At 34.9% G+C, this 21,938-nt stretch overlaps 1 protein-coding gene across 2 annotated transcripts in view; it reads left to right on the top strand.

The window, feature by feature from the left end:
- Window positions 1-21,938, top strand: part of LOC140771683 (lysine--tRNA ligase, chloroplastic/mitochondrial) — a 44,135-nt gene that overhangs the window by 6,044 nt on the left and 16,153 nt on the right. The window contains exons 2-11 of one of the 2 annotated variants that reach the window (XM_073113289.1): window positions 525-737; window positions 1,789-1,873; window positions 2,706-2,814; window positions 5,157-5,214; window positions 6,142-6,210; window positions 8,110-8,217; window positions 10,778-10,870; window positions 11,002-11,106; window positions 16,337-16,543; window positions 18,084-18,178. In XM_073113289.1, coding sequence (XP_072969390.1) covers window positions 525-737; window positions 1,789-1,873; window positions 2,706-2,814; window positions 5,157-5,214; window positions 6,142-6,210; window positions 8,110-8,217; window positions 10,778-10,870; window positions 11,002-11,106; window positions 16,337-16,543; window positions 18,084-18,178 — 1,142 coding nt within the window. Of the gene's footprint in view, window positions 1-524; window positions 738-1,788; window positions 1,874-2,230; window positions 2,343-2,705; window positions 2,815-5,156; window positions 5,215-6,141; window positions 6,211-8,109; window positions 8,218-10,777; window positions 10,871-11,001; window positions 11,107-16,336; window positions 16,544-18,083; window positions 18,179-21,938 lie in introns of both variants that reach the window. The other variant, XM_073113288.1, reaches the window with a different exon arrangement.

Below are 21,938 nucleotides of genomic sequence, written 5' to 3'. Positions count from 1 at the left end.
TGCAACATGTTAATTTTTTGAGTAATAAATAAAGCATCGGAATTTTCAATAATTTTTGAAAGCATGAAACTACTACTATTAAGAGAGGAGGTAACTGTAAATACAAGTACAAAGTTTATCTATAATGAAACATCAAGAAAGGTATCCTTGCAGATGTTTTAAGGGTCCAACATATTGAAGAACTTATTAATCAACTGGCACATTGGAGATCCAACAAAATCAAGAATTCAGGTTGTCCTTTTTTAGATTTTTATCAGGCAGAAGTTCTAACTAATTTATATGTATGAATTCCCAAAAAATAAAATTCTTTGAAATGATATCTATTTATTGGGTAAAGGACTGCATGGTTGAAATTGTGACTCTTTTGAAGGAGTCATTTGAGCATTTTTTTTTGTTTTTTATACTTGACCTGGAGAAGCTGAACTTTTGGTGTTATTCAATTGTTGTCTAGGTTCACTTCTGTATTCTATTTGGAGAAAAAGTACTCATGCATTCTATATTTTGACTTTTCAATGCTTGGTCAGGTAGAAGAATTGAGGAGCAATGGGCATGATCCATATGCTTATAAGTGGGACAGAACTCACACTGCAAGTCAGCTCCAAGATGATTATAGCTATTTGGGAAATGGTGAAGAGTGTAAGGAAGCTTCAGTGTCACTCGCGGGAAGGATCATTGCTCGTAGAGCATTTGGTAAACTCGCCTTCTTGACACTAAGAGATGATACAGGGGCAATCCAGGTTTGTCTATTTTGATTTCGTTTAGCCTCTTCATAATCTTATAGGAACTCCTATAATTTCATGGTCTCGTTTGTTGATTTTTATCAAGAAAAGAATTTTCATACTTTACGATATTACACTGGAATAGTATGAAACTGGTAGGCTGGTCTGATTCATGACTAATGCACTCGAGATAGTATATCTGTGCAATAGCCAAGTTTGGTGGATGGAGACTTCCTACAAAGAATTAGAATACCCTTTTTTAACAATAAAGCTATCAATCAGTACTTCAATGTTGTATCCAGTATATCAGTATTTGAACTACTATAAAGTTGATGCTACTGACTTTCCATGATTAATAATAGCATTGTCGTCTACATCATAGTTTCCTTGTATATGATAATACGTACTTCTAGAGATGGAGATTACTAGATTCAATGCTTTTGGCTGCACTACATTCAGAAGTTGGAACCATAAAGTATTCCGTATAAATCTTCCATTAGTTTAGGGTATATGTGGTAGGTACACAAGATATTAAACCATTCTCCACTTTAACAACTTGGATTTAATTCTACAAATCACATCCTAGTCTCTGGCTTACTGAATAATTGGCCTAGCTTAACAAAAATAAAGTTTACGTATTTCTTGATCGTCATATTTGCCTTTCCCACTATTTTGTAATCATATTTTACTGGGATCAAATTTCATACAATGATCTTAGAATTACTTATTCCAAAACCTTTAAATTTAATGGTCTTCATTGTCTTACTTGGACGTCATTCTCATTCTAAAATTCATCAATGAAAACAACACAAAGAGAGTTACATGGGGGCCTCTTCTTATGTATCATTAGTAAGTTCATTAGTAATCAAACAGTCAGGGGCTTAATATTGATAATCCTTTTAAAATTTCTTTTGCATTGTTGCATGTATACCCATAAGTAGCCCCTTAATTGCCCGTATACCCCTGTAAATTTTTATTCATGTGTATATCACTTAAACCCTTGGATTTCGTATGGATACTGCTCAAAACTTTTGTTTTTGTGTGGATACCCCTCAAAGCTGTCTAACAGTCGAAGTGGAACCATTTTGAAGTGAGAAAAGAGAAGAAAAGGACCCTCAAATCTATTTTGCATGTACACTCTCGACTAATTAAGGGTATGATTGTCTTTTTAAACAGCTTAAATTTTAACTCCTAGTTGCCCAAGAGTAAAAAACTAAGTATATCTGTGTAAGAACTCTGGAATTGTAGGATGTACACTCAAATATGATATTTTAATTTTAATATCAACAATTTTTATTTCTTCTAATTTACTTTCTTATTCTATTATGCTTTGCAATACGCTCAAAAATCAATAATGTATGTGGTTGTTTGGTTTGTCATACTTATTTTGTTTTGTTGTTCTTTTTCACTTTAGAAGTTCTTTCTAGATACTTCTTTTTGAGACCATTTTCAAGAATATATCAGTTGTTTCCTGTTATGTGTACTTCTAATGTCAAGCACTGGATTTCTAGCTTTACTGCGAGAAGGAAAGCCTTACTGACGAACAGTTTGAGCAGATGAAGTCATTTGTTGATATCGGTGATATTGTAGGTTCAACTGGGTCAGTAAAGAAGACAGAAAAAGGTTTACTATGAAGAAAGTAACTTTTTCGCCTCTTCAAATACTTCGATTCTCTGTTATTATGGAAGTTCTTGCTGGAGTTCTTTATGTTCTACATACTGAAACTATAAGCTGATGCTGATCCACTTTTGCTGCCATTCATGGAACAACTTACTTTTGATAATTTAGTTGCATAATAATATAATATCATGGCAATGTTTGTGTTAATTTTTTTGCATTGATTACAAATGTCCTACTGGTCTTAGCTAGAAATTAACCAATTTGTCTATTGATTCTGAAACACCCTCTAGTATAAGATTCAGCAAATGCCACTTAGTTCATTAGTATTTTGATATATATATATATATATATATTTTATTGTTGCAGGGGAGTTATCTGTTTATGTGAGGCATTTTGAAATCCTTACAAAATCTTTGCTCCCTCTACCGGATAAGTATCATGGCCTAACTGATGTCGACAAACGCTACCGTCAACGGTTAGTTTCTTTGCATTGTTTAGTCTGTACTTTAATCCTTCAATACTTCTTTTCGGCCAAAATAAGGTACTTTTAATATCTTGAAGTTTTTCGTCTATTTATGAATAGGCAAAGTTTTTGTGTTTGTTTCTCTGCAGCTTTTAATTTAGTTTTGTTTTGTTTCATATGCTCCAATAAGCTAAATTCAATTTTAGATATTGACTCCACTGATTTTAAATTACTGGACAAGTTTGTAATGACTTACTATTAATCATTCATCTAATCTTAGAAGAAATTCTTGTAATTAGAACTCTATGGATCAAGTAATGATCTGTGAACTACTTTCAATTTCTTATGTTACTAGGCACTATAACTCAGCCAAGATCAGAGTGGACGTAATCTTTATTTTTATTTTTCCACAAGGAGGTGCAAACAATTTTTTTGTCTCATGACCAGTTAGGAGTTTCTCATATTGAAAAACATCTGTTTAAAAAGGTCTTGTCCAAATAAGAGAAAGAAGGAGGCCCTACTCTTGAGTTTGAGGGTGCCATGGTCAGGTGGTCATGTTGTTCAAGTTTGTAGTGGAAGTTGCAAAACAAGAGAATGGTACAACAACTTGGGATGAACATCTACGAAGCAAGGATACTTCTATACCTTAGTCGTATTGAATTGGGTACTGTACCATAAATAATACTTGTTAAATTCTTTTCGGATATGAATCACATATTTGCTTTACGTATTTGATTTTCAAAATAGAGATAAAAAAGTGGATATGTGCAAATTCTTCTAGGAATGGATTGTTATGTTGGATGGCATGTGCTGCGCTAGGTTGACATGTGGCATAGCGGAGTGCCTGGCGGTGGCCTGCATCCCCCCTCAAAAGCCATATATGGCTTCCAACATTCCGACAGTTGAGAATTGCCTTGTGAAAGCCTTTTGCAGCCACCAGAGTCCTACACAGCTGTTGGAACCTCATAGCCACATGTTGTGATGGTTAGGGCAAGAAATTGCGACCTACTTGTTGGAGAAGACGATTCACTTGAAGTTGATCATGACTCAAGTGTAATATCTGCTCTAAAGCAGATCTAACTAATCTAAGTTAGATCTTTTAGGCAGATCCAAATTTAAAATGATCCATTTAATCAATTAGGGTTGTTGTGACCTTTCTCCAAGAGATGGAGTTTAGGGCATGGTTGGCACAAATTTGGTGATGAAATCTCGATGACAAATGCATCACGACAACAAGGAATGAAAAGTCTCATTATTTTCCTTCCTCTCATGCTTTCTCTCCCTCTCTTAGTATACATCTCTTAGCTTGTCTTCAGTTGTGCTGGACGGTGCCGTGTATTGGCATGTACTGTGCCGACAGTTGGCTGACATTACACATGCTAGCAACAAGGCAATCCTTGCTTCTAGGATACTTTTGAAATTCAAACCTCAACGATAAATCAAAACAAGGAAGTCAAGAATGTTCTATTCATAAAAGTTTACCGTAATTGCTATTTTATTGGGCATGATGTATGAATGTGAGAGACACCCATATTAGAATTTCATGCAACAATCAATTAAGGTTTTAAATATAACTTATCTTCTTAGCCCATAACATTAGTAATTGATAAATTGTTAGAAATGGTTGGCTTTGTTGAAAGATGAATTATAGATGTGCTTAGATATACAGTGTTACATGTTTTAAAAATGACAAAAAATACAAGTTTACATTTTACACAGGTATATCTTGTATTTCTAGAGGTATATGTAACATATGGTATCCTTATTGGCATTGGCATGCCCCTTATTCTAAAATATTATCTCTAAGACTCTTACGGTCTTACCTTCTCAAAAGTGAAAATAACCCAAAAGGAACATTGCTTGTTCTTCCTTTATGTTCACCTCTGAAGCATGGATATGGGATAAAAGATATAGACATGCCAATATGACAAGCCTTAATTGCATAATATCAAGATGTGTGGTGCTATTGATTTTGTCCTGCGTCTCTGCATGACAAAAATAGGTGTGCCCATCTTTTAACTGAGAGGCGGATTGAGATTGATTTCTTTTTCTCGGCAAAGAGATTGTGAGAACTGTATAACTAGCTGGCTGAAGATTTGTTCCATTTTAATTCTCACACCTTAGGTTCATTCCTAAAGGAGCCATCCTTTGAAACTTCTTGTAGTTAGTAGTATGGAACTTGACCGCACCGTGGAATTCTGTAATCGTTGATGTTCGGCATGATGTCTTTGAATTCATTAGTCATTCATAATGGAAAAATTTATAATACTACAATCTGTGCACTCAATATTATATAGTTTTAGTGTTGATTTTCCATAACATAATTCCTGATAACATGTTTGTCTTGTTCTTAGGTATGTTGACATGATTGCAAATCCTGAGGTTGCTGATGTGTTTCGAATAAGAGCTAAGGTTATTAGCATTTTTAGTATGTCATTTTTGGAGATTCTATCCTATTATAAGTGAAGTTTATTGAATCTGGTATTTTGGTGTTATCCTTTCTATTGGGTTTTATGGATCCATAGTAACAATTAACAAGCAGTAAATGTTCTGCCTTGTTTTATGTTCTACCTTGGTAAATTTGATGTTATACTTATATATCAGTATCTTATATGAAATACTTTTGAAATTGGATGTTATATTAAGAATAGACAATGCTTATCTACTTGACTTCAATTGTGGTACTAGAGGCACTGGGTGTTGGTGACAATGGCTTTGTAAGGCTTATGTCGACATTATCTGCCATGCAGAGTGTTTGGATGACTTAGCATGCCATAACATATTGGCATGTCATGATGCACTTTGGAAGCAGAGTTTCAGGTTCTTTTAGGGCTGAAATAGCTGTTAGAAGTAAGTTGAAGTTATTTAGCACTAGATATTGGTGCAACACTTGAAACTTTGTATAAGAATAGGAACACTAGTCATTGCTTAAGGAACAGGGATATCTTGAAGCTAAAATTGCATTCATGTATATCCAAATTGGAAGTATCAGGTCATCACTCATGTGGTGGTTTGGTATCTTATGCTCCTCCTTGCTGGTTTGGAATGGGTAATTCAGGTCTTGGGTGCGGGGAGGGGATGTGTGGAGCATGACCATGCTCCTGTCCTCTATATCCTGAGCATTTTTTTTTTTTATGTTTTAGGATCGGCTGGAACATTTATTGGAAGATTCTTTTTCCTTTGTAAAATTTGCCAGCAAGAAATTCACTACAACTTGTTCTGTGTTCATATTTCAGATATTGTTTTTTTGTCACTATGCTCATTAAAATGAATGTTTTTTTCCTTTACTTTTCTTATTTCATTGCCCCATTACTTCACAAAGATTAATCCTTAATGCAGATCGTGTCTGAGATCCGCAAGACAATGGAATCTTTGGGTTTTATCGAGGTTGAGACTCCAGTTTTACAGGTTTTCCTTATTCACTTGGTTTTTCTGGTTCATTATCATTCCACAATGAATATATCTGTGATAAGCTGTCAACTGTTCTTTAGCAACTTATGCAATCATTGTCAAAAAATTAACATATTGTTGTTGTTATTCAAATTTTATTTTCAGATCATTGGGTAGTGAAATTTCTGAATTAAATCGCATCTGATCTGATCATATACCTTTAAACCCAGTAAAATTGTTAGATGCAAAATTTATTATTTAACATGGAGGAGAAGGAAAATAGTATGAAAACACTTGAAAAGAAAATTAGTGAAAGAGGAAATTATAAATTAAATAAATTAAATCTGCTATTTAAACTATGTAAAAGCTAATCAAATCTTTCTTTCTTTAAATAATAAAATAAGAAATTTGCAAAAAAATAAATATACGAAAGTGTGAAGATATTATTATTATTATTAATCTCACGTTTTTAAGCTAAAATAAAAAAATATATTTCCCATATAGAATAAAATTTATTATTTTTTAATATAAAATATAATAATATTTGGAAAATTATCTGTACAATATGAAAAATATTTGTATACCTAGCACCCTTGCATTGTATACTTAATTGGCATTGCACACCTACCTTAGTATTACATATTTAGTTGGTATTGTACATCTATCTTAGCATTAGATATTTAGTTGGCATTGCACACCTATCTTAGTATTACATATTTAGTTGGCATCGCACACCTACCTTAGCATTGCAACTCTTTTGCCATTATACACTTATTTTAGTACTGCATACTTAGTTGTCAATAATTGCACACCTATCTTAGTATTACAACTCTATTTCCATTGCACATCTATCTTAGCATTGCATACTTAAATATCAATAATTGCATACTTAGCATCATTGCATTGCATACTTGCATACTTAGCATCATTATATTGCATACCTGCATACTTAGCATCATTGTATTGCATAGCTACATACTTAGTTGTACTTTATCGATCCTATTAATCTACTTTATATCAAATTGAAGGGTATTCTGGTAATTTTTTCTTCTTTACCTTCACTCTATATCACATCAAAAATAATTATTACACTCTTATTTTAGAATACATATCAACAAATGAATAATTATTCCTAGAATAAATCTCTTATTTTGCTAATAACAAATAGGATCTATTCCACATGTGAACTAGCCATTAAAAAATCCCTTCTTGGTCTGGCCTCTCGTGTTCATTGTTCCCCTCTTCCTCCTAACCTCCCCCTTCACCTCCATCTCCTCTATCTGCTTCCCTTCTCCTTTTCTTGCCAACTCTCCACCCTCCCCTCCTCGCCTCTCAATGGACCCATGTCCCCTCTCTTACACCCCTTTCAGGCTCTCTTTGTCATTGCTTTCACTGTGCTGGGCGTGGTTACGATGCTGTTGTGGGTCGGACGGTCAGAGGTGATACAAATTCTTGTAGATGTCATGGAGAAGAAATGGTTGGCCGTTGGTGATGCTAGACAGAAATTGTAGTGGAAATTTTATACTTCCTTTTCTCTAGTAGAAATACTCACTTGGTACTGTTATCCTTAAAGAATGTTCTCTTCTTTTGATTTCTTCATATCTGAGACTAATATGTTGCCTGATTTCCTCTGTCAAATCATAGTATAATAGTATTGTGTGTCTTGACATTCTGTTCTTGATTGTCAAATATTGTTCATATTACCAATTGATCAAGTCAGCTCTTTGTGAGCAAACATTACATCAATATGTAGAAACTATTGCTGCACTAAGCTCCTTGTTTGCTTAAGACAATTTTTAATGCATTTGCCCCTGCTTATCTTCTCACCTTGATTGCAAGAAGATTTGTTTTCTCCTAGTACCTTGTTAATCAATTGGATAGTTGGCTGTCATTTACATGGTTTAGTTGGTAAACCAGGGAGCAGCTGGTGGTGCGGAAGCTAGGCCTTTTATTACTTACCATAACTCCCTTGGAAGAGATCTTTATCTGAGAATTGCAACAGAGCTGCACTTGAAGAGAATGCTGGTAATCTTGTAGTGCCATATTAATTTCTAAGCATTTATTATCTAACTGAATATGTGCTCTATAAATAATTATGCAAGTATTCTATGTAGTGCTTGAAATCTTTGTCATGCTAATGGCAAGTTTCATGCTTTACTCCATAAAGACTTCAAATTCAAATATGTCATGCAACTTACTTTTGTAAATAAACTTTTTGTCAATAAGATTTCTTTTACTTACTGGTTGTCTAAATTGGGAAATACAATAGTAAATTGTAATCTTGCCAACACACTTTTGCATAATTTTTGTCCTTTTCTTTTCTTTTGCTAATTTTAAAAATTATTCCCGACTGATCCTTTTAAATGATTGAATTTGCCTGAATTAGCTTAGTCTAAAAGTAATAAAATAATATAAGAGCTGATTTGATCAGATTGCTGCTAGGTGACAATCCTAAAGAATGATGGATGAGGACAACTCTTTCATCCTATTCATATCCTTGATGAGTCATATCAAAATATAATTTGATAATAAATTGTTGGACCTATCTTGTTGCCAACATTTGATGGAGGGTTTTTGCTGCTGATGATATCTTCATGTTGTTTGGTCAACCTAAAGCTCGTGAAATAGTGATGGCCATTATTGTTTGCAATCAAAAGCCGTTCTAGGAAATACTCTATTGAATGTCATTGGCCTATGTAACGATATTGTGTTTCCATCTCATCAATTTCACCCTATTGCTTTTTCAATGTCTAGATTAGTCATGAAGTTGTTTTTATTAAGTAATGATAGAGACCATGCACTATTTTCTTTGAAATTGATAAGTACGTTATAAGCTAGATCTGGACCGATTTGTACATAAGAAATTATAAAAATTTAGGTGATGATAGTTTCGTGAGTTAGGGTTCTAATAGCTTTAGTTTCACCTAAATCGGAGGTCGAGATAAAAAGATATAAATAAACGAGTAGAGCAAGGTAAAAATGGTAAATATCTAACGTTGCAGCGATCGTCAGAGGGTGGCGGACTGTCAAGGATAGTGGTGGACGACTGTAAAATAGGGTGGTTCGTGGTGGAGGAAGGTGGTTAGGGATTGAAAGGTCGAAAGACTTTTGTGGTTACGATCTACTTCTAGAAAGATAATAATGATCTAACAACTATATGAAGAGATAATGACAAGATAAATAAATAACTAAACTCAATTCTCATTCCACGATTATTATCAACACATGACCGCTCCGATATATAGGAATAGAAATCTTAGCGGATTAGATCCATATGTGGATTAACTGCTTTATTTGAAATTAAAAAAAGAAGAAGATAAATCTGACTAACTCAAAATTGACTCAACTCGACTAACTTAACTCACATTGTTGGATCATAACGAAGCATGCAATAAAAGAATCAGACTACTGTAGAAAATGTACAAGAATGTAAGTCATACTCTATTATTTGGTATAGCTTCTTTCATACCAGTGGTAAATGATGTGATATGGATCAGAATGAATCATCTCAAAAGACATTGGGCTCATGGATTGAGTCTAGTTATCTTATTTTTTATACTTATGTGATTAGTCAGAGTTTTAGTAGGTTATAATTTATTTGATTAGCTAAGTTTAGTTGAGTTTAATTCTGCACTGTTTTAGGAATATATCATAAGATAAATATCCAATATCTAAATATTATAAAACTAACTAGATAAGATTAATGACTTCGTGATATAGAACTTTCATATTCCAAGTTTCCTTGGATTCAAACTTTATTTACATCAGAACGAAGAAATATTCTGAGAAGAATAAGAAAGACTGGTTTAGTTAAGTTTATTAGTTTGTTTATGACTTTTTTATTTTATTCTTCTTTATAAATAGAGCCTTATGGCTTGTATCTTAGGGATGCTTGAAATAAAATAAATGTATCTTCCTTAATCTCTCTGTCTTCCTTTATAATTTCTCTCTATCATCTAGTAAATCCTTTTCTCCCTCGCGGCTCTCTCCGCTTTGCGGCTTTCACCTTCATTGTGGCGATATTTTTTCTCACCTTATGCAAACCTTCGTCTTTGACTTCTCCCCTTTCGTGTCTCTTTGCCGTAGCCATCTACCTTCACAATTGTAGGTTAATTATAGCCTTTAACTATCTATCACATCCGCCTCTACAAGCTATTGCCACCATCCTTTCCGGCGCCACCTCATCATTGTCGGCCTACCATCTTCATCCTCATATCTAGGAGTCCATGCTTCCACCCATGGAATCCTTATGACCAACTTATGACCTCCATCCCGTATATCCATTTTCTCCGACCTTCAGTAATATATGCTTGTTATTGTGGTGTCTTTATTATTGCAACATTATCTCCAATATGGCACTTATTATTGAAGCCAATTATAGTTCTTGAAGTCCATATGCTTGTAAGCATATAATTTGGTCTGCTCCTGTTAAGGTTATTGAACTTATTGTATCATAAGAAGCCTTTAAATCTTAACAAAAAAAATGTGTTTTTTTGCTGTCATTCCATATAGTGAACTAAAAGTATTGTGCTTGCAAAACATTTAACTTTTTATCCTAATTGAGGTTAACATTTACAAATGGTAGGTTGGGGGCCTTGAGAAGGTATACGAGATAGGACGCATATTCCGAAATGAAGGAATTTCTACTCGTCATAATCCTGAATTTACTACTATTGAGGTTTTTTTTTTTTAACTTCTCTTTACTCTTTACTACTCCTATGTTTATATACGATACTCCAGTTCTACCTTATGAGATTTAGTGATTTACAAACTCATAACTGACTTCTGTTGATCTAAACTTGGATTTAGATGTACGAAGCATATTCAGACTATCAAAGCATGATGAACATGGCTGAGGAAATTGTTACACGTTGTGCTCTGTCGATTCATGGAAAGCTTAACATTAATTATCAGGTGACTCTTGCATCATAGTTGTATTTTATATTAGTCATATACTTCTCTTTGATATTCTCTTTGTTTTCACATCTCATCACTTTATTTCTTCCCAAACACCCTTCTTTAGGATTAACAATCCCACAATGCCGTTGATATCAATTACTTGATTTTATTGGAGGACCGGCATATATCTAGTTTTCAATCACTAATATGCAAAATTAAGAAGCGTATCTTTTGAACGATCTTTCTTTGAATGTTAATGCAACTGCCCCATGTAATAAACATTTCACAAGTTTGGATCTAGTACTTTCAATTGTGGTGAAGAAAATTTGACCAAGCTATTTCAGTTGTCAATTGCAAGAATGGCCATGCCGGTTCGACACGGCATGTAGAGCTTTTTCTAAAAGATTTTTTTTTTCATCAATCATCATCAAATCAATTTTAGTTCTTGTGCATGTTTAATATTCATATCATATCATAGGAGAATTGCAAAATTTATAAGATTATATGAGATGTTATAACAAGCAATACGAACGGTGGATGAGTTTTAAAGATTATCGATAATATTTAATACAATATTCTCGTATTATTTTTGTGTCGACAAATTAAGTCTTTAATTCTCGTCATCATGCTACGTTCAACTAGATATTGTTTTAATTATTGAACTATTATTAATTAATATTATGTGTTGAATGTTATTATGTCTTCAATTTTATTATGTAGTATTCAATCATATTATGAAGTGTTCAATCATTAATATTAGTTTTAATGAATATATTCAATTATATTTTATGTTGAATAATATTTATATTTAAATATTATTTTATTTTTAATAAAATAGGTCTTTTACAAAAATAATCTAAAGATAAAACATTATAATATAGGTTTAAATAGATATATATTTAAACTAAAAACCAAAAATTGATATGCCAAAGACTCAAAAACATCTCTAAATATTCTAAATTTTTTATTAAAAATATTATAAACGTATGCCAATGGCATGCCCCGTGTGGATGATGTCATGACCATTGTTGGTCGATTGTATAGTAATGATGGACAACTTAGCCTTTGGACTGTCCTAACAGACTAAATAGTGAATATTTCTTATTAGTTATGAGTTGATTTTGATGACATATTGTTAGTGTCATCTGCAGGCTGTTACCTTAATTTTGAACTTGTTTGGTCCACATAATATTGATGGCTTACTTGTTTAGTCAACTTTTTGGTTCTCAGCATCAAGAAAACTAAGATTGGGTATAACATCACAAGATGATACTAATCATTGTTGGTCATATACAGTCTGATTTGACTCCTTTACCTCCTATAACTAGAAGTACAAAGAGGTAGCAATCCTAGAAAGGAGCTAAACCAAATCTTGGGTTTGCAGTGCATCAATGAGCTGTTGCAAAAAGTAAAAGCTTCTTACGGGATTAAATAGCCAACAAGCAATATCTCCATCTGCAAATTAGAGTAACTTAGGAAGGTCTTAAAAGATTACAAAGAAAAAAAGCATACCTCTGCTACCAGTTAACTTTGAAATAGTTAACCTTCGCAATGAGAATATTTTTGATCCTTTGGTATAGAATGATGAATCAGACTACTGTTGATGTTAGGAAAAAGAACTATCGTTAAAAAATTCTATGCATGTTATTTGATATACGGATCCTGATCAAATTCAAATACCATTGTAAGTCCTTGCTAAAATCTATCTGTCACAACCCAAAATAGGAATCATGACCGACTATGTATTCCGGTAGACTTCAGGTATATGAAGCCTTAAACTAATTATTCATAATATAATGAAACTTAAAATTTATTTAATAACTCCAACTCAAAAACCATTAGAGATAAAATACACAAATTATACAATAATGTTTTCCAAATATCACTAGATCATTATTTAGCTTTTTAATTTGAAAATAAAAACCACCACTATAACTGAAGATGTAAAGGCCTAAAATCCTAAGTGGTATTTGTCACATTGACCCGCATCTAAAATATTAAAAGAGTATAATGAGCTAACAATTTTAGTTCAGTGAGTTAATTCACTCCAAAGTTTGATAAGTTATACTTTATCCAATACAAAATTTTAATAAAAGCTCAATATTTAATAACAACAGACAGCATGCTCATAATATGGATAATAAGCACAAGTAATGATAATATGATTAATAAGCTAATAATGTGCTTAATTTTATTCTATAAGTTTTCTTAATATCAATATTGCCAACTCATTTGGGGTTGTGCCTATGAATTCACATCGACTAGAAATTTTCTCAAGATGGCTCTTGAGTCTTCTTTTATAACTGATCTGATCAGAGTCATCAAGAGATGTCATTATGTGATAAATACAACCTCCCTTTTTCACTAACTATAGATAGATATTAGAGTTACCTTAGAGAGATTTTTAATCTAGTCTGGGACTGTTCTTATAGTCTTACCAACCTGTAGCCAATATTTTACTAATTGCATGAAGAATAGCGATGCACGAAGATTAACATTTTTTGAACTAAAGTATTATACGAAGTAAAGCATGACAAGAAATACAATATAGCATAAAAGATGATAATGCATGGAGTATAATACTACACGAATAATACAAATAAATTATAGTATGAAATACGAGACGATAATTATATGAGTAAATTCACTAACCTAAGGTCTATGTGGAATAGCTTAACTCAATAACCAAGTAAAAATTCTTCACATACAACTTGTTTGGTGTTATTCACTTACACCGACGAGTCCTCAATGACCAACTCCGATAATGGTAGCTCCAACGAGATAAGGATGTAACAAAAATAAATTTAGATGAGAAGTAGGAGATGACGATCTTCTCATCTCGGTAAACGAAATAAATTTAACTTCTAATCTAAAACATAAATCCAAAAAAGCGGAAAAGTAAATAGGTAGATCCTAAGTAGAGGTGGAGTCCGGGTACGTCTCGCTCAGTCGCCACGCTGACTATTACTTGAGATAGATAAATAAATACAAAAAGAAACAAATCCATGAGCTAACAACTATAGCTCAATGAGTGGAATCCATTCGAAAATCAAATAAATTTTAGATTATATCAATGTTGAATAAAATTAAACGAAAATCAACAATATTAATAACAATTTGCAATAGGCATGGATAACAATAGAGAGTCATAACTTGTAACTTTGTACAGTTTCAACATGTTAACATCTTTTCAATATTTATACTGTCATATGTCTCAATAGGTTTATACCCTGTGGATCCACATCAACTAGAAGTCACTTTGAGATGACGCTCAGGATTTTTTTCATAGCTGATCCAGTTAAAGTCATCAGATGGTATCATTATGTGATCAACACATTCTGTCTTTTCCATTAACCGTTGAGAAAAGTTAGAGTCACCTAAGAAATTTCTCATTTATCTTAGGATTGTTTCTTAATCCCGCCAGAGTTACTAAGAAAGTCACCGCAGTTATTTGATTTAGGATTTTCCCCTGGACTTTCAGATAGACTTGAGTCACCACAGAAAACCACAAGCGATTTATACCGGGACTGTTCTCTAAGTCGTACCAATACTAGTCTCATTTGTTATTTCACTAAAATTTAATATTTGCACAAGGTATGGTGATGCACTGAGTATAATGATTAAATGCATACAGAAAATATAACAATTAAATTTTACACGTAAGGATAAAATAAATAAATTTGGACACAGAAAATTTATATGGTCTGACAAGGTACGAAATGTAATAAAAATAAATATGTGAGTGAACTCACTCACCTGAGTCTAGGCAAGACAACCGAAATCTCAAATCTCTAGTTCACGTACTAAAAATCACCACCTTTAATAGTAAATAATAATAAAATTTTTAATTTAAATAATATCAATATTTCTAAAATTTAAAAACTAAAAAGAACTAAAATGGGTTAAATTACCCATTGGATTGGGTTGGGCTACTGTTGGCCCGGCCCACTCCAAAAATAAAACTAATCGGGCTGGGACAAGGCTCAGCCAAAATAAGTAGATTGGGCTGGCTAACCCGCAGCCCACCCATTTAAGTGGTTCGGGTCGGGTCTTTAGATTTGAAATGCAAACCCGAACTTGAACCCAAAACTCATAAGAAAAGGGTTGGCTCGGGTTAAACCCGAGCCCCACCCAATCCTTTTCTTCCTGCGATCGACGCGAGGAAGAGAAGAGTTGAGGGTGAGAGTGACTGCCGGTGGCAGTTCAACGACCACCCTTGAACCCCTCGACTCTCTCTCTCTCTCTCGCGACTTTGTCGTCCTCATGAGGTGGAGGAGAATCCACCGCAGACGGCCGACTCAAAAGCCGACGATGACTAGAGCCACGAGGGCTCCTAGGCGAACTCCTATGGCACGAGACCAACGACAAGAGGCTTCCAATGGAGGAGAGACAGCGACCCGAAGCCGTCGGCTGGCGTGTGTCGCCGGCGAAGCCGAAATCCCACAAATGAGGTATTTTTATTTTAACCTATTAAACTAAAATTAAATTTGAGGGGTGGGAAAGGGCTTATCAAGGAGTTATGTGGTGGACTTCGATGGCTCCGATGGCACTCCGGTAGGTTGATTCCGTCGCATGACTCCGACGATGGGCAAGAAGAAAACGAAGGAAGAGAGAAAAGAGAGAAGGAAGCTCAGGGGGATTAAGGAGAGAGAGAGAGAGAATTATGGTTTAATTTATAGATTAAAAGAAAAATCCAAATCTAATTTTATTCGGATTAGGCGAGATTTTCGTTGCGCCTCGTCGCGTGCCGGAGAGGGAGAGGGGAGGGGGTTGCACGTGCACCCTCCTCTCTCTCAAACCTTTTTTTTTTCTCCGGTTCTCACATTTATGTCAACTATTATTGTTATTATTATTATTATTTTTAGATTTCTTAATTTTCTGGTCCTTATCCGGTAGTTTAGAAAAAAAAAATGAAAATTTATGTACTTAAGAAGGACATAGACCAATGTGGGATAATGGAGAGCTTTGAACTATCATTGTTTTATTCAAGAGTAACACTACGAGGATTAACTAGGAACTTTATCTTCCATATATTTTGACATAAATATCCACTACACTGTTCTCTTTTCGTATAATTATTACTTGTCTATGTTCTGCAAATAACTGAAATATCTTGGCAAGGACCAGATTACCACTATCAGTATGCATTACAGACTTTCTGCATCCTCTTTTGTATTTTGTAACATAATATCCATTTGTTCTTTTCTATTTTTTATCTACTAATTCTTTGTTGAATGTTCTGCAGGGAGCTGAGATATCTCTGCAAAGACCATGGAGGAGGGAAACCATGCATAATCTTGTTAAAGAAGCTACTGGAATCGATTTTAATCAGTTCTCCGACAACATTGATGATGCTAAACGAGTTGCAAGAGGGGTACTGGGTATTAAAGAAGAGGAAAGAAATAATACTTTAGTACAAGCATGCCCATCTCTAGGACATGTTCTTAATGAGGTAACCCAGAACCTTGCATACGATAAATATATGCTCATGTGTTTGTTACCTTGTACTCCTTTTCTGCATATTTAGTTTGTTTTATATGTGACTTCTACAGTGGATATCTCCATAGAAGTCCCGTGTTGTGCAACAATAAAGGGCTGATGGAAACTTAAGTTTGTTTGATGGAAACTTAGGTTTGTCCGTTAGCTAACAAAATACGTTAGTTGTTCCCCCACAAACACCATTCTTGGAGGCCCTTAGTTCTTTTACCAAAGTCATGTCATTCCTCTCTGATTGATGTTGGAGTTCATACCAATGATTAGCTATTACATAAAGTAGGATCTAGGTAAGCCAAGATTAGCTAGTACATAAAGTAGAGGAATTCTATATCAATTAGGATTAATGAATTATATACTGTGCAGTCCCTATAGTGAGACAATCTTTGAGGCTGTGAAGTATCTTTCTATAGAAATCTTTCTGTACTCTTCTTCCACATCTCTCCCTTTCTCTCTATCTGCACTACTTCCTCCCGCAATTCTTGTGGATTCCCACCTTTTATCTTCTACGTACAAGCTTCCTGTTGTGCTTGTGGTTTCTTGCCCCTCTATTCAATTCCTCTGCTCCGTTGCCAAGTATTTGCTGTTGTCCTAGGGAATTCCTGCAGTGGGAAGAATACTGTTGGTGTTTGGAGTTGAAAATGAAGGCAGGGCTTAAAGATAAACACAATCCTTCGCATGGGTGAGATCCAATAATACATTTCCACTATTTTGCATTTTCTCCTGATCCTTTTGCTATCCCACCAGAATTTCCTGCAACCATCTATGATAGCTTGAAGCCTAGACCAATCTTTGGCCTGTCCTGATTGATCTAAGTCTAGTAATCAATCCTCTATTTTTTTCACCTTATTTTGCAGTCATAGAGTTTTGTTTTGCTCATTTGTTAAGTTTGAGCTGAATTTAGTTTTATCCTGATTATAATTTATCAGAATGTCTTATGGTTGTTTAATGCTTTACTTCCTTACATTGCTGACCTGTTTATACACCTGCCTTATTATGACATATATATATGTATATATATAGACAAACACACACACACAGAGTTAGACTAACAATTCTATGCTAATACTTGGAAAAAAAAGGTTTTACACTTGCACCCATTGAGCACATCTTTGGGTTTGCAGAGGCTTATCCAAGGTGGAGAGAGACAAAGCACATGCATGTGGTTCTCCATGAATTGGTTGGCTCCATTCACCTCTAACAAGCATCATCATAGGAAAATATTTATGGAATCACTAATGTTTCACAGCTGGGTTGGTGTGGCTTTCAACTTGTCTTTTTTTCCATGGATCTCTTCTTGTGTCTATTTTGGAATAAACCTTATCTTATAGATTTTTCAAATGTTGAATTAAATTAAGTCTCTTTAACCCAATTTCAACTATGAGAAAGAAATTAATAACCTGATATTAACTCTCCATTGTGTCATATCTTGCCTTAGGCATATAATTTGATCTTTCTTTCATAAGATGTGAATGTTGAATTATATACTGATGTTTCAGGTTTTTGAGGTCATTGTGGAGCCAAACCTTATACAACCAACATTTGTCCTTGACTATCCTATTGAGATATCCCCACTTGCCAAACCACACAGAAGGTATGTCTGCAGGAATATGTAAGAGTATGTCAATATCCTTTGATTCTTTGCAGATAATTTCATTTCATTAATTCATTACTCTCTTTCATGGATTGAACCAAGTTTACCTTTAGTTATATAGCTATTACATTTTTTCCTACTATTTGTACACCCACTACATTGTAAGATAATTTCTGGAGAAAACACATACTTCCAAATATGTACTCAAGGGCATCTTTACGAATTATGACTTTATGACTTTATGTTCTTGTAACACATACTTCCAAATGATGCTTTTAAAGTTTAAGGTGTTTTTTTTGTTTGCATGGTATGATCTCCCTTGAGGAAAAGAGTTACCTGGTATAATTTCCTTTATAGGTGAAAGGCTAAAGTTCCAAAAAGGTTTCGATTGGCAAATTTCACTCGATCAAGAATAGATGCATGCATGTGTGCATGTGCGTTAGGTGCCTCGTGTGCGTGTGTGAGTTTGTTCAAGAATAGCTTTTTGTCCGATGCCCACGATCATTCGTCATGCTGAGCAACATCTAAAATATTAAAAGAGTATAATGAGCTAATAACTTTAGCTCATTGAGTGAATTCACTCAAAAACTAGAGTAATCATATTTTATCTAGTATAAAATTTTAACCAAAACTCAACAATTAATAACAATAGCCAGCATGCTCATATTATGGATAACAAGCACAAGTAATGATAGTATGGATTAATAAGCTAATAACATGCTCAATTTTATTCTGTAAGTTACTTACTATTAATATTTCCCACTCAGTCTGGGACTATGTTTGTGGATTTACATCAACTAGAAATTATCTTGAGATGGCTCTCAAGTCTTTCTTCATAACTAATCTGGTTATGGTCACCAAGAGATGTCACTATGTGATAAATACAACATATCTTTTTCATTAACTATAGAGAGAGATTAGTCACCTTAGAGAGATTTTTAATTTAGTGTGGAACTGTTCTCTAATTGTGTCAAAGTCACCTAAACGGATCATATACTGATCAGAAATAGAGGTCTGTCTTCTCTGTTCTCTAATATTGTTAGAGCCACCTATACAATCATATACTGATCAGAAATAGGTCCGTCCTCTGGTCTTTAAGGTAGATTTGAGTCACCACAGAGAGATACACGAAGAATATCTAGGATGTGTCTGTTTTTAAAGTCCTATCATCTCGTAACCAATATTTTACTATTTGCACGAAAAATAGTAATGCACGAAGATCAACATTTCATGAACTAAAGTATTGTACGAAATAAAGTATGACACGAAATACAACATAGAATAAAAAAATGATAATATATGAAGTATAATACTATACAAATAATAATTCAAAGGAATCATAGTATGAAATATGATTTGTTTGGTGTATTCGCTTACTCCGACAACTTCCCGAAGACCAACTCCGACAATTGTAGCTCCGATGAGATAAGGATGTAACAACAATAAATTGAAATGAGGAAGTAGGAGATGACGACCTTTTCATCTTAGTACTATAGCAAAGCTACAGTAGTTCCGCCCAAAAACTTCTTTTTAGGGTTTCTCTTTTTTTTTTCCCCCTAAGCCTCCCTTTTTATAGATCAAAGCGATAAGAGTCCTATTAAGATAGGCATTCTAATCTATTTTCTTACTTAAAGATATACCTAATAAAAAAATATTAATTCGATTTAATCCAAATCCTAAAATATAAAGTATAAAATAAATCTAGTGTTATCTAAATGATTATCTCTATTTATTTATTTATTTTTGAAATTCTGGGATGTTACACTTTTGATATTATTTCGGGATGACTTATGATACACTTTTTCTTATTGTACTAGTTTATTTCTAAAAAAATAAGGTTTCTGTAGGTTGCGAATGCGGGAGGGGGCATGTTCGAATGCCTATAGGCTTTCACATCAATAGAGAATGCAAATTGTGCGTTCGAACTCGTTCGGCCGAGTTCGAACGCTCAAGTTACGTTATCTGTCAATGCAAATGTATGCAGGCGTTCGCACGCGGGCGTTCGAACATGGCCAAGCACGATCGAACGCACAATTTGCGTTCTCTGTCGATGTGAATGCCTGTAGGCATTCGCAAGAGCGTTTGAACGCGCCCCCTCCCGTGTTCTAATGCGATTTATAGAAACTTTATTTTTTTGGAACTAAACAACTAGTACAATAAGAAAAGACTTCAGCAAAGTGTATCAGCCCACCACGGTTCCCCTACCTTGTCCTTAAGGTGCAAAGTCGGGGAAACGCTCCAAGATGTCCGTCTCCAGCTCTCATGTCGCCTCATCGGATGGTTTGCCAAGCCACTCGATTAGGACCTTCATCTCCAATCTGGTACGATGATGTCCTTGCGCCTCACAAGTATACGAACCGGCTCAACAATCGCTGCCTCCTTTAATGGCTCCGATAGAACCGATTCAACAACTTGGTGATCTCTAATCCGCTCCCTCAGCAATGAAACATGAAAGACAGGATGTACTCTCGACCTCTCATACAGCTCCAAACGATATGCAACCAGACTGATACGCTCTAATATCTGAAACGGACCGAAATAGCGGTGTGCTAACTTCTGGTTTCGCATCGGACGCAAGGTCACCTGTCAGTACGGTTGCACCCTTACGAACACCTAACTATCGATGTCGAACTCCTGCTCACGGTGGTTGCGATCATAAACCGCATGAAGCAAGTTTAAGATGGGCATGCAACTTTCTTAATGTGGCGTCTCTATCCATTAATGCCAAGTCCACCTCCGTCCGATCCGCAGATGTCACAAGGTCATAGACACGTAATGTCGGAGCTGTGCGTCCATACACTACCTCAAACAGAGTCATGCCAATACTGCTGTGGTGGGCGGTGTTGTAAGATCATTCCGCCTATGGTAAGAACTCCAACCAGTGTCTCAGCATCTTTCCTACAAAGCACTGCAAATACTGCTCAATGCTTTGATTGACTATCTCAGTTTGGCCATCCGTCTGTGGATAGTAGGTCGAACTGAGGTTCAATCGAGTCTCCCACAATCTGAAAATTTTCATCCAAAAGTCGCTCACAAATACACGATTATGATCGGAGACAATTGTACGTGGCATGCCATGCAACCTAGCAACATCTCTCATAAAAATTTCAACCACTGACTTGGCTGAAAATAGATGCGACAATGCAGAAAAGTGCGTATCCTTACTTAATCTGTCAACCACCACAAAAATAATAGAATAGCCATGTACCAGCGAAAGATCTTCTATGAAATCTATAGAAATGTCTTTCCAAACACAGTCCGGTATCGGTAAAGGCTGAAGTAATCTGATCGATTTTAATGTGGTTGTCTTCACCTTTTGACAAACTTCGTAAGCACGGACAAAACTCCTCACATCTCGCCTTAATCCTGGTCACGTGTAGCTCTATGATAGCCTCCTATAAGTCCTCAAGACATCCTCATAATCAGCCTCTGGAGTTTGGTAGAAATACTCCAATAATTTTTGCTGCAATCCGTCGTTCGCGGGCACCCGGATGCACTCGCAGTCCAACAGCAAACCACCTCGGTTCTCCAACTCCGGATGGCGCTTCGGATCATCCAACATCTCCTGTAACAGCCTCTTAACATCTGGGTCAGAGCTCATCAAGAAAAGGAAAAGTGGGAGTAGAAAAGACTGCGATCTCAGCGGTATCGAGTTGGCACGATAGTGCATCCGCCGCTCTCGTTTTCATCCCCTTGTACTGAATTTCATAATCATACTCCAGCAATTTTGTGATCCACCTCTGCTGTGCTGGAGTATGAA

Source organism: Typha angustifolia, chromosome 12 (assembly GCF_048772165.1).
Source record: "Typha angustifolia cultivar Huaian chromosome 12, ASM4877216v1, whole genome shotgun sequence".
Lineage (NCBI taxonomy): Eukaryota > Viridiplantae > Streptophyta > Magnoliopsida > Poales > Typhaceae > Typha > Typha angustifolia.
The sequence above is the reverse complement of the archived record's forward strand: the minus strand, read 5'-3'. Positions and strand labels throughout refer to the sequence as shown.